The sequence below is a fragment of the Rana temporaria genome, chromosome 2 (assembly GCF_905171775.1).
Source record: "Rana temporaria chromosome 2, aRanTem1.1, whole genome shotgun sequence".
Lineage (NCBI taxonomy): Eukaryota > Metazoa > Chordata > Amphibia > Anura > Ranidae > Rana > Rana temporaria.
In genome coordinates this window covers 532,289,981-532,302,566 of record NC_053490.1, presented here as the reverse complement: position 1 = coordinate 532,302,566, position 12,586 = coordinate 532,289,981, and the positions used below count along the sequence as shown (strand labels likewise).

The 12,586-nt window shown below is 46.0% G+C and overlaps 1 protein-coding gene across 1 annotated transcript in view; it reads left to right on the top strand.

The window, feature by feature from the left end:
• LOC120928715 (cystatin-A-like) overlaps positions 1-3,350 on the top strand; it is a 27,840-nt gene extending 24,490 nt beyond the window's left edge. The window contains exon 3 of the mRNA XM_040339711.1: positions 2,777-3,350. Coding sequence (XP_040195645.1) covers positions 2,777-2,908 — 132 coding nt within the window. The 3' untranslated portion in view covers positions 2,909-3,350. The remainder of the gene's footprint in view (positions 1-2,776) is intronic.
• The last annotated feature ends 9,236 nt before the right edge of the window (positions 3,351-12,586 follow it).

Below are 12,586 nucleotides of genomic sequence, written 5' to 3'. Positions count from 1 at the left end.
ACTTCTACTAGTGCTATTACTTGTCTGGGATCCACCTTATCCCGTGTACAGACGATCGGACATTCCGACAACAAAACTGTGGATTTTTTTCCAACTGATGTAGGCTCAAACTTGTCTTGCCTACACACGGTCGCACAAATGTTGTCGGAATTTCCAAATGTCAAGAACGCGGTGACGTACAAGACGTACAACGGCACTATTAAAGGGAAGTTCAATACCAGTCGTGTTAGTAGAAATTTGGTGCTCTTCAGTCTGTTACAGCGTGACGAATGTGCTATCTCCATTACGAACGCTACTTTTACCAGACCGAGCGCTTCCGTCTCGTACTTGATTCAGAGCATGTGTGGAATTTTGTGCGTCGGAATTGTCCACATGCAATCGGAATTTACGAGAACGTATTTTGTTGTTGGAAAATTTGGAAACCAGCTCTCAAATTTTTGTTGTCGAAAAATTCTTAGGTAGATTCAAAGAGATGGGACTAACTTTAGGGCGGCGTAGCCTAGCCTGTTTAGGCTACACCGCCGTAAATTAACTAGGCTAGTAGTGATTCTCAATCTACTTACCTGCTAATCTACGGCAGCGTAGCCTCAAACGAGCGGGCGTAAGGGCGCCTAATTCAAATTGGTTGGAGGGGGGCGTGTTGTATGGAAATGAGGCTTGACCTCACGTTTTTTGACGTTGCCTGCTACTGCGCATGCGCCGGGCGCCTACATTTCCCAGTGCGCATTGCGGCTAAGGACGCCGTGCGGGCCTATTGATTTCCACGTGTACGTAAACAACGTAACTCCCGATTTGTGGACGACTTGCGCAAACGACGTAAAAAATTCGAACCTCGCGGCGGGAACGGCGGCCATACTTAACATTGGCTAGGCCACTAGAGCATAGCTCTAACTTTAGGCCGCCTAAGGCCTTACGGAAACTACGTTAATCGACTGCGGTGGCCTCGCGTACGTTCGGGAATCGTCGTAAAAGCTCATTTACATAATCTACGCCGGCCGCAATGGAAGCGCCACCTAGCGGTCAGCCAAAACATTGTAATCTAAGATAGGACGGCGCAAGCCGTCCTATCTTAGATATGTTTAAGTGTATCTCTGTTAGAGAATACACTTAAACATAGGTCAGTGCAGATTCAGAGTTAGGTCGGCTTTTCTGTAGATAAGCCGGCCTAACTCTTTCTGAATCTACCTATCAGCAAATGTCCGATGGGGCCTACACACGGTCGGAATTTCTGAAAAAAAGCTCACATCTCAAAGCTCACATCGAACATTTGTTGTTGGAAATTCGGACCGTGGCTGTATTCACACCTGAACGTTGCGTTTTTGATAATTTGTTCGGATGCTTTGTTGCACGTTTTTATGTGCATTTTGAATGTTTCTGTACATAATTTTACCCACTTGCCGACCATCGCACGCCGATGTACGTCGGCAGAATGGCACGGGTAGGCGCATTGGCGTACCTGGCTGTACGTCCCTTTAAATCTGCCGCCCAGCGCCGCGGGTCCCGGGAAAATCGAGTTCCCGGGAGTCCTGCGATTGCGGTCAAAGCATTCCCCTATTCTGCCTAGTGACACTGTCACTGATGACTGTTCCCCGTGATCGGGAACGGTCATCAGTGACGTGTCACGTGTAGCCACGCCCCCTAACAGTAAGAATCACTCCCTAGTACTGACCTAACCCCTTCAGCGCCACCTAGTGGTTAACCCCTTCACTGCCAGTGTCATTTTCACAGTAATCAGTGCATTTTTATAGCACTGATCGCTGTAAAAATGACAATGGTCCCAAAAATGTGTCAAAAGTGTCCGATGTGTCCGCCATAAAGTTTCAGTACTGATAAAAATCACTGATTTATTAGTAAAAAAAATATTAATAAAAATTCCATAAAACTATCCCCTATTTTGTAGACGCTATAACTTTTGTGCAAACCAATCAATAAACGCTTATTGCATTTTTTTTATATATTTTTGGGGGATATTTATTATAGCAAAAAGTAAAAGTAAAAAAATATAATTTTTTTCAAAATTGTCGCTCTATTTTTGTTTATAGCGTAAAAAATTAAAACCGCAGAGGTGATCAAATACCACCAAAAGAAAGCTCTATTTGTGGGAAAAAAAGGACGTCAATTTTGTTTGGGAGCCACGTCACACGACCGCGCAATTGTCAGTTAAAGCAACGCAGTGCCGAATCGCAGAAAGTGCTCTGGTCTTTGTCCAGCAATATGGTCCGGGGGTTAAGTGGTTAAACAACGTGTGTAAAACATAGCATTCTATTTTCTGTGTGACCCGCTAAGCCTTGTTTCCACCGCACGCCTTATCTATGTTATTGTTCTCTGCTCGTACATAATAACATACTACAAGGCCGTCTTCTAGCTTCTGTGTAATTAATCCTAGAAGGCTCTGGGTTAAAGGATACATCTCTATACAAGCATTGATATTATGGGGGAACTCTAGCAAGTCTTACAATGCATTGATATTATGGGGGAACTCTAGCAAGCCTTACAATGCATTGATATTATGGGGGAACTCTAGCAAGCCTTACAATGCATTGATATTATGGGGGAACTCTAGCCTTACAAGTGCTATCATATATGTCTTCTCTCTATATAATACACTCTTCAAATGTGCTTTAAAATGCATGGTTTTCCCTTTTATGAATAAGAAAATGACATAATGATGTTGGGTTGGTATAATAATGCTATGAGGCTGGTATGAATTTTTTTCCGGATCTGGTTTTTATTACCAGTCTGGCCCTGCATTGAACTATGTGTTTGGTCTTTTCAGGTCCTGTATGGAGACGACGTGTACGCTCACCTCACCGTGTATAAACCCATTGCTATGTCAAGGAGGGAACCGTCTTTGCAGAATTACCAGATGGACAGGACCAAGGATGATGATATTGAAGAGATTTTCTGAAGCCATGCTAGCTATTCATTCTGTTCTGTGAAAAGAATACAAGACATTGCCTGAATGGAGAAGGTGGAGAGAGAGCGACCCGCTGTGAGAATCTTTCTCCAGCCAGAACTGTAACTCTCTGTGTGGGATGTCCGGAGCTTACTGTACTGTGCGGGCTGAATCAAAGTACAAGTTTTACTGAACCCAGCAGCAGTCACACATGGGGCACATGCCATCAGTGGCAATTTAGTTTTACCTTTTTAATTTATTTTTTTCCTTGATCTTTATATGTATATTGCCGGGACTCCGCAATACATTACAGCCGCGAGCAGGTTAAAATTACTTTTTGTTCTTTAGAAATGTTGTTTTGCTGTGGCACTGTAAAACACATCACACAGATGCGCCACTTTACAGGTAGACTAAGGACACAATATTTAAAGGAATATTTAATTTGTTTTGCTTTTCTTTAAGCACTATTAAAATCACTGCTCCCGAAAAAACGGTTATTTCAAAATCGTTTTTTTTTTTGCATTGATACATTTCCCCTGGGCCAGTACCCGGGTCCAGAAAAACACTTTTTATAGCAATAACTTGCATATAAGCCTTTAAAATTAACACTTTTGATTTTTTTCATGTTTGTGTCCCATTGACTTTAACCACTTAAAGCGGGGGTTCACCCTATAAACAAAAAAAAATATTTTTTTCTTCTAGCATAAAATTAGGCATAGTAGCGTGAGCTACAGTATGCCTGTCTTGATTTTTATAGCCTGGTACTCACAGTGCAATCGTACATTGAAGATACCGACTCCCCGCGGGGAATGGGGGTTCCTATCCAGACGGAGGATGATTGACGGCCGGCTCTGGCACGTCACGCTTCTCCGGAAATAGCCGAAATAGGCTTGGCTCTTCACGGCGCCTGCGCATAGTCTGTGCGCAGGCGCCGTATAGCGCCGTGAAGAGCCAAGACCTACTCCGGCTGTCTTCGGGGAGCGTGACATGCCAGAGCCGGCCGTCAATCATCCTCCGTCTGGATAGGAACGCCCATTCCCCGCGGGGAGTCGGAATCTTCTATAGAGGATTGCACTGTGAGTACCGGGCGAAAAAAATCAAGACAGGCATACTGTAGCTCGCGCTACTATGCCTAATTTAATGCTCAAATGTTGCTATGGAGGGTGAACCACCGCTTTAAGGACCCCTTCACGGCGATTTACGTCGGCAGAATGGCACATCCACGTACATTGCCCTTTAAGCCCAGCCGTGGGGTCGCGGGCGCGTGCACGCAACCCGGTCCGAAGCTCCGTGACCGCGGGACTCACGGACCCGATCGCCGCTGGAGTCCCACGATCGGTCCCCGGAGCTGAAGAACGGGGAGAGCTGTGTGTAAACACAGCTTCCCCGTTCTTCACTGTGGCGCTGTGCTTATATAGGGAATCACAATCGATGACGTCACACCTACAGCCACACCCCTCTAAAGTTAGAAACACAGATGAGGTCACACATAACCTTCAGCGCCCCCTTGTGGTTAACTCCCAAACGGCAACTGTCATTTTCACAGTAAACAATGCATTTTAAATGAATTTTTTAATGTGAAAATGGTCCCAAAAATGTTTCAAAATTGCCGAAGTGTCCGCCATAATGTCGCAGTCACGAAAAAAATCGCTGATCGCCGCCATTAGTAGTAAAAAAAAATAATTAATAAAAATGGCATAAAACTATCCCCTATTTTGTAAACGCTATAAATTTTGCGCAAACCAACCGATAAACGCTTATTGCGATTTGTTTTTTTTACCAAAAATAGGTAGAAGAATACGTATCAGCCTAAACTGAGGACATTTTCTTTTTTTTTTTATATATTTTTGGGGGATATTTATTATAGCAAAAAGTAAAAAATATTGCATTTTTTTCAAAATTGTCGCTCTATTTTTGTTTATAGCGCAAAAAATTAAAACCACAGAGGTGATCAAATACCACCAAAATAAACCTCTATTTGTGGGAAAAAAAGGACGCCAATTTTGTTTGGGAGCCACGTCACACGACCGCGCAATTGTCAGTTAAAGCGTTGTAGTGCCGAATCGCAAAAACGGTCCGGGTCCTTTAGCTGCCTAAAGTGATGATCGGGAATGTACCCGTGTTAGATTTGTGGGGGAGGTTGGCTAAACTGTTTTTAAATTCAATGCTTTTCCGAATTTCTTTGAAGGGAATGGGAGCTAAATCAACTGCGCCCATTTTCAAGGTTAATAGGGTTTGTAAAACAAATGGCATGGGGAGCTGAGCACTGCCCTGGGGAATATGTACCAATGCGAAAAAAATAAATAAATCAGGTTAGCGGAGAGCAGCTTTTAATAATGCCTAAAGCAAAACATTTAGGGGCAGATCCACAAAGGTATTACGTTGGCGTATCTCTTGATACGCCACGTAATTTCAAATTTTGCGCGTCGTATCTTTGTTTTGTATCCACAAAACAAGATACGACGGCATCTCGGCTAGATCCGACAGGCGTACGTCTTAGTACGCCGTCGGATCTAAGCTGCAATTTTTTGGCGGCCGCTAGGTGGCGTTTCCGTCGAATTCCGCGTCGAGTATGCAAATTGGCTAGTTACGGCGATCCACGAACGTCCGTCCGGCGCATTATGTTTACGTCGTTTGCGTTCGGCTTTTTCCGGCGTATAGTTAAACCTGCTATATGGTGGCGTACTCAATGTTAAGTATAGCCGTCGTTCCCGCGTACAATTTTACGTTGTTTGCGTAAGTCGTTCGCGAATAGGGATTTGCGTAGAATGACATCACCGTTGTGAGCATTGGCTTGTTCTGGGTTAATTTCGAGCATGCTCACTGGGATACCCCCACGGACGGCGCATGCGCAGTTAAAAAAAAAAAATTGTTTACGTTGGGTCACGATGTATTTACATAAAACACGCCCCCATTACATCCATTTGAATCCCGCGCCCTTACGCCGCCAAAGATACCCTACGGCGCAAACTCTTTGAGGATTCTGAAAAAAAATAAGTTACGGCGGCGTAGTGTATCTTAGATACGTCGCGCCCGGCGGAAGATTACGCGCAGGTACGTGGATCTGCCCCTTAAATACTAAATTCCTTTACGCAACATGCCTGGGGGATGCACTAAACCTGCCTGTGAAGTGGTAAATAACATTTCAGATGAGTTTTTACTAATGATTTGTACGGGGGGGGGGGGGCAAAATTATATCTCTCTCTCTGGAGTCCATACCTCTCTTAATACAAGAAAGAATTTTGTGCGCTTTGGAAACCGCAGCTTAGCATTGCATGCCATTATTGAGCTTATGATCTACCAAAACCCCCAGATCCTTCTCCACTACGTATTCCTTGGCATAGATGATTTTAGCAGAAAAAGGTTTGTTTTCATAAAGTGAGGTCCTCCCAATGACCCATGGTTTGATTTGCATAACTGGGAGCAGAGTTGGACCCCATAGCCGTTCCTTGTATGTGTAAATAAAACTGATCTAAACATTTAAAATGCTTATGCTATTGGGTGAATTGTGTAACATTTAGTAAAATTCTGCATGCTTGGCATTCATTTTAGTTTTTTGGGTAAGGTGACAGCTCAACACTTTCAGACCTATGTGGTGTGGAATGGATCTATAAAGAGAACAAATGTATTAAAGACAACCTTGTACATAAAAGGTCATAGTTAGTCAGGTTCAAAGCTTTCGGTATTTTGATAAATCTTTAATATGGGAGGGTAAGAGCCGGCTCACACACCGTTCTATACTATGGAACCGTTCTTATAGGGCATGTGAAGCCCACAAGCACTATCTTTCGGGTTTCGGTGCAGCTGAATGACCAGCATGAACCGCCCGTTCTCGCAGCGCCATACACTTCCAACGTTGCCATCACAACGGGTGGCGTCAGAAGTGCCCGCCCCGTTGTGCATGCGCAAATGATTATCTTGGTTGCCATCACAACGGGGCGGGCACTTCTGAAGACGCCACCCATTGTGTTGGCAACGTCGGAAGCGTGCGGCGCTGCGAGCCGTACATACTGTGCATGCGCAAATGATTATCTTGGTTGCCATCACAGCATGTACGGCTCGCATCGCCGCACGCTTCCGACGTTGCCAACACAATGGGTGGCGTCGTCAGAAGTGCCCGCCCTGTTGTGATGGCAACCAAGATAATCACTTGGTTTCGGAATATCGCGATAACGAGCGGCGGCCATCCACACTGACTCCTGGGAATTCTGACACATAGCTCCTAGGAGACAGTGCGTCGCCACCTATGATGGGCATATCCGCAGGTGGCAGAGACCGGAAACTCCATTAGAAACTGGAATATCTAGGTAACCTTTAGAAAAAAAAAAATATATATATATATATATGTAACGGAACCCCAAATGGGACAGGGGTTAAATCCGTTCACTATATTCCATTCCACCCAAGACAGCTTATCGACACTCCACAATCAGGCAAACGAACACGATAAGAATTCCCCCCAGAAACGAGACACACAGCTCTGGTTGAGGTTCAAAACAGGGAATGAATCTTTATTATCTGCACATGGTAACACATTTCTCCTCAAAAATACATCCCTCCCACCCTTGGGAAACAGGGTGGGTTAAATTGTCCAATGACAATGGTGATACAGGTCAGGTGTGTTCAAACTTCTCATTCAGTAAACAGTCTTAGCAGGGGGGGGGGTTGCTGGAGTGATTCCCCCCTTTCCTCACAGCAAGACACTTAAACATCCCATAATAGGTATCCAGACTACCAAGCTCCAATCCACATAGCAGACTTAATTACCACAATAGACAATGGAATGCAATCACACCCCACCCCTTTCATCACAGCAAGCTTACTGGTATACATCAGCCAACACACAATATATATACAATATCTGGCCGCATTAAATGTGACTAGCACAGACCATAGTGGGGTTCTCATTCATCCTGTGGCCCTAAAGTTAATCCTGTTACATGGCTCCCTCCTTGTGGAACACTCCGGCAGACCCGGCTTGATCCTTTTCGGGTCAACTTGGGGATGTCCGGAACTAGGAGGCCGGGATGACGTCTGTTTGCCGGCATAAACCATCAGCATTGCCATTTTTCTTACCAGGTCGGTAGCTGATGGTGAAGGTGAATAATGGATTTCAGTTCTGGAACAGTCACTTGCTTTGCTCTCTCAATGGCTCCCAAAACCTGTTGCTGATGCTCTTGGGACAGATAAGGCACAACCTGGATGCAAATCCCATTTAATCTTCTGACAATTTCAGCCTGTTTGTGCATTTCAATGTTCAAGCCACGGGACATCTCATAATACATGACATAGTGTCGTTGCATCTCCGATTTCTCACTGGCCAACTTGTCACATTCCCATTTTAGACTGTGATATTGTGCCGGATCTACAGTACATGTCGGGGAAGGTAGTCTTACCCGGGTCTCAGCAGCAAGCGAGTTGGTTCCAGCAACGCGGGTCTGGGCACAGGTAGTCACTGTGTGGGTTTCAGCGGGGCACATCAGGGCGTACGCAGAAATAAGGGGGGCCAAATCATTCCCTAGAAGTACATCTGCTGGCAAATCCTTCATCACCCCCACATTCACATGTCCCGAACCAACACTCCAATCCAGGTGAACCCGGGCAACGGGTACCCGGAAGACGGTGCCTCCCGCTACTCTTACGGCTACGGTGTCTCCGGTGTGCTGGCTCTCTGGGATGAGTTTCTTCTGTAGCAGGGTCATCGTGGCCCCAGAATCGCGTAGTCCATTGGCTACCTTTCCATTGACCCAGACAGTCTGCCTGTGTTGCTGCCTGTTGTCCTGGTTAGCTGCTTGTATCGGATCTGCCTCGTGCAGAACGTCCCAATGTTCTTCCTCCTCAACGCAGTGGGCCGCAGGCATGGGTGTGTGGGGGTTCCCCCTTTCTGGCTGTCTCCATGACTGTGACTGCCTGGGTGGATTCAATGGACAGTCTAGCTTTCTGTGTCCTAGCTGTTTACACCCAAAACACCTGATGGACTGTGAGTAGTCCTGGGAGTTGAACCTAGGCTTCTGAGGATGAGTGGCCGTTGTAGGACGGTCCAACTGGGGTTTGTAGGCAATAAGCGGCGGGGGTGCCGCTGATCGCTAATCCACCCGAGCTGTGGTCTTGACCACAGAGTTGTCCAGTTTGCGGGCGTCTGTGTATTCGTCCGCCAGGCGAGCTGCTTCAGACAAGGAGAAAGGGTTTCTGTCCCGGACCCATTCTCTGACTTCCCGGGACAGTTTGTCAAAGAAGTGCTCCAGCAGGAACACCTGCAGCACCTCTTCCCCGGATTCTGCTTGGCATCCATCGACCCAGTGGGATGCTGTGCGGTGTAGGCGGCATGCCCACTCGGTATATGAGTCTCCAGTCTGCTTGCTCGTCTCTCTGAACCGCCTCCGGTATGCCTCTGGTGTGACGGCATACCTGGCCAAAAGTGCTTCTTTTACCAGTCCATAGTTCATAATATCCTTGTCTGGGATGGCCCTGAACGCTTCACTGGCCCGGCCGGACAATTTCCCAGACAAAATGGTAACCCATTCCTCTGTGGGCACCCGGTGTAGGGCACATTGCCGTTCAAAATCAGCAAGGTACCCATCAATCTCCCCTTCAGTTTCAATGAAGTTCTTAAAAGCAGCAAAATGTATCTTTCTCCTTTCAGTTGGTGCTGCTGTGACTTCTGCTGCTGCAGAACGTCTTTGCCGTAGCCAATTTGCGTCCACAGCAGCTATAACTCGGTCTATGATCTCCGGTGGAGGGTTAGGACCATAGTGTCACAGACAGAATTCTCACCGCTCCAGGTGAGCCTCGTGATGATCAGGGGTTGTTGAACCACCAGGGTGCTGGCAATGCGGTAATAGCAAAAAAACAAAAGAACAAAAGCTGGACAGCCGCACTCCAAAATTTTCTTTAAAAGAGATATCTTTATTTTCAACTGTGCATACAGTCACTGCAAGCCCACAAAAATCAGTATGGCCAACGTTTCGCACTGGCGTCAGCCATGACTGGCTAGCCATGACTAAGCACTGACGCCAGTGCGAAACGTTGGCCATACTGATTTTTGTGGGCTTGCAGTGACTGTATGCACAGTTGAAAATAAAGACATCTCTTTTAAAGAAAATTTTGGAGTGCGGCTGTCCAGCTTTTGTTCTTTTGTTAGGACCATAGTGTGCCAGTCTTAGCTTAACAGCCCGATCAAAACTTTCTTCCTCCGGGGTCCTGTCTGTTACGCTGGGCCTTTCCGTTATGTTGGGGCCTTCTGCTCCATCCATTTGGACAAGTTCTGTGATCACGTCCATCTTCTTATGGTTTCTGGCTGCTCTGCCCCGGCTCTCCAGTAAGTCCTTGAGGGTAGAGAGCTTCAGCCGTTCCTACTGTGTCTCCATTGTCCTGTGTCCTTGTAGCTGTCCTTTAAGGCTGTGAGATCATCTCACTGCTTGCCACCAATTGTAACGGAACCCCAAATGGGACAGGGGTTAAATTCATTCACGATATTCCATTCCACCCAAGACAGCTTATCGACACTCCACAATCGGGCAAACGAACACGATAAGAATTCCCCCCAGAAACGAGACACACAGCCCTGGTTGAGGTTCAAAACAGGGAATGAATCTTTATTATCTGCACATGGTAACACATTTCTCCTCAAAAATACATCCCTCCCACCCTTGGGAAACAGGGTGGGTTAAATTGTCCAATGACAATGGTGATACAGGTCAGGTGTGTTCAAACTTCTCATTCAGTAAACAGTCTTAGCAGAGGGGGGGGGGGGTTGCTGGAGTGATTCCCCCCTTTCCTCCCAGCAAGACACTTAAACATCCCATAATAGGTATCCAGACTACCAAGCTCCAATCCACATAGCAGACTTAATTACCACAATAGACAATGGAATGCAATCACACCCCACCCCTTTCATCACAGCAAGCTTACTAGTATACATCAGCCAACACACAATATATATACAATATCTGACCGCATTAAATGTGACTAGCACAGACCATAGTGGGGTTCTCATTCATCCTGTGGCCCTAAAGTTAATCCTGTTATATATATATATATATATATATTAGTAACCATTGCAAAAAAAGATTATGCTACAAGAATGCTAATGCTAGTTTATAAAATTGTGTGGAACTTCGCTTTAACAACTAAATGACTTTTGCACCACGAAATGGATCATTCTCCAAAATAAATAGTGAAATGGATATTTGTCGAAAAATAGTTTTCCGTCCTCAGTAACTTATAAATCTTCTATATTTTATCTAAAAATGGTATCAAATCCTTAAATTTTTTTTTAAGAAACTACCACACAAAATAAAGTTAAAGATTACCAAAAAGACTATTTTATTGGAATCCTAAATCTTTACTACATACTAATAATGGTGAAATACTGTAGTTGCCCTGAACATGGCTGGATTGGGGCGAAAATTTGGATTTCTGTCCAAAAGGGCGTTTGCCGTGAACTGGGTATGCGATGTACTGGTGTACAGACGATCGGATTTTGCACCATCGGACTTTTGTTGCCGGAAAGTTGCACAGCAAACATTTGGTCGGATTTTCGGCAAAAACAAGTCTGTTGGAGGTTTGTTGTCAAAAAGTCAGATTGGGTGTATGGGCCTTTACTGGAAGCAATGGAAAGGCTCATCATATGAATGTAGCGCTACCCTCTCAGGAGACACTGGTTGTTTTGTGATTGGCGTATTAAGTTACCTCTAATCGTTGTCTAGGGGTGACTAGTGAATAGAGCAGTAAGCAAATGTCCAATCAGCGAATAAGATTTTCTGAATGCTTTATTTCTCGGCCCAACATCAACATAAGGTAGACAGAAAAGATTGATGAAGTAAGAGAACTTTGCGGTATCAGGCTTGGATGGGAGAAGAGCAATACTGCTATTCTGTAGTTGCATTAACGTCGCCACTCCAGCCAGAGTGGGTGAAGTGCCCCCGGACAGACCCCTGCCAGCCGAAGTGTCACTCCAAGGTTACTGGGAAGGAACAAGTCCCTGCCACGGACTTGGCTCTGATTAGATTAAGATGCCAGATGAGGCCTCTGCCACAGGCTCAATGCTGACAATGTGAACAGCAGAGCGAATCCTCCCAGTGAGTTGCAATGGGGTCACCGGTTGACAGTTCAAGTGTACCCATCAGTGTCCTGGTCACCAGATCCCCAATGGTTCGTTTAAGTCTCAGAAAACCTGCCTCCGGGTTCTCCTTGAGCCTATTTCCCACCGCACAGCACGTAGCTTAGGATCTCTTCAGTAGAGCTGGGGACCCAGTAAGTCACTGGGGCCCCTGGTAGCATCAGTTTCTGCAGGCCATGAGGGCCCAGAGTCAGGAACTCCTCGTTGCGCGTGACCCCAGGCCAGGTAGGCCATAGTGGTGGGGCCCGCGATGTGCACACACCCTAAAAGGTGGGTGCCGCAGCTGGAACCCACGAAGAACCCAGAACGGATTCCACCACAGAAATACTCCTCTCCAGCATGCCCCGCAAGGGAAAACTCCTCCAATTGGCTGCTGAGAAGAAGCGGCTCCACCTGGATCCCTTCTGGCGCCACCTCCCTAGAACGCAGTCTGACCCACAGAACAATCCAGATTTGGCGACAGCCAAATTTAACATAATTAAGAGTGAGAGCAACTTATCTCTCTCATTCCCCCACCAACTTTAGCGTAGCGCCTTTAGTGAAAGTAAGGGGGCGTTACATGAAAGTTC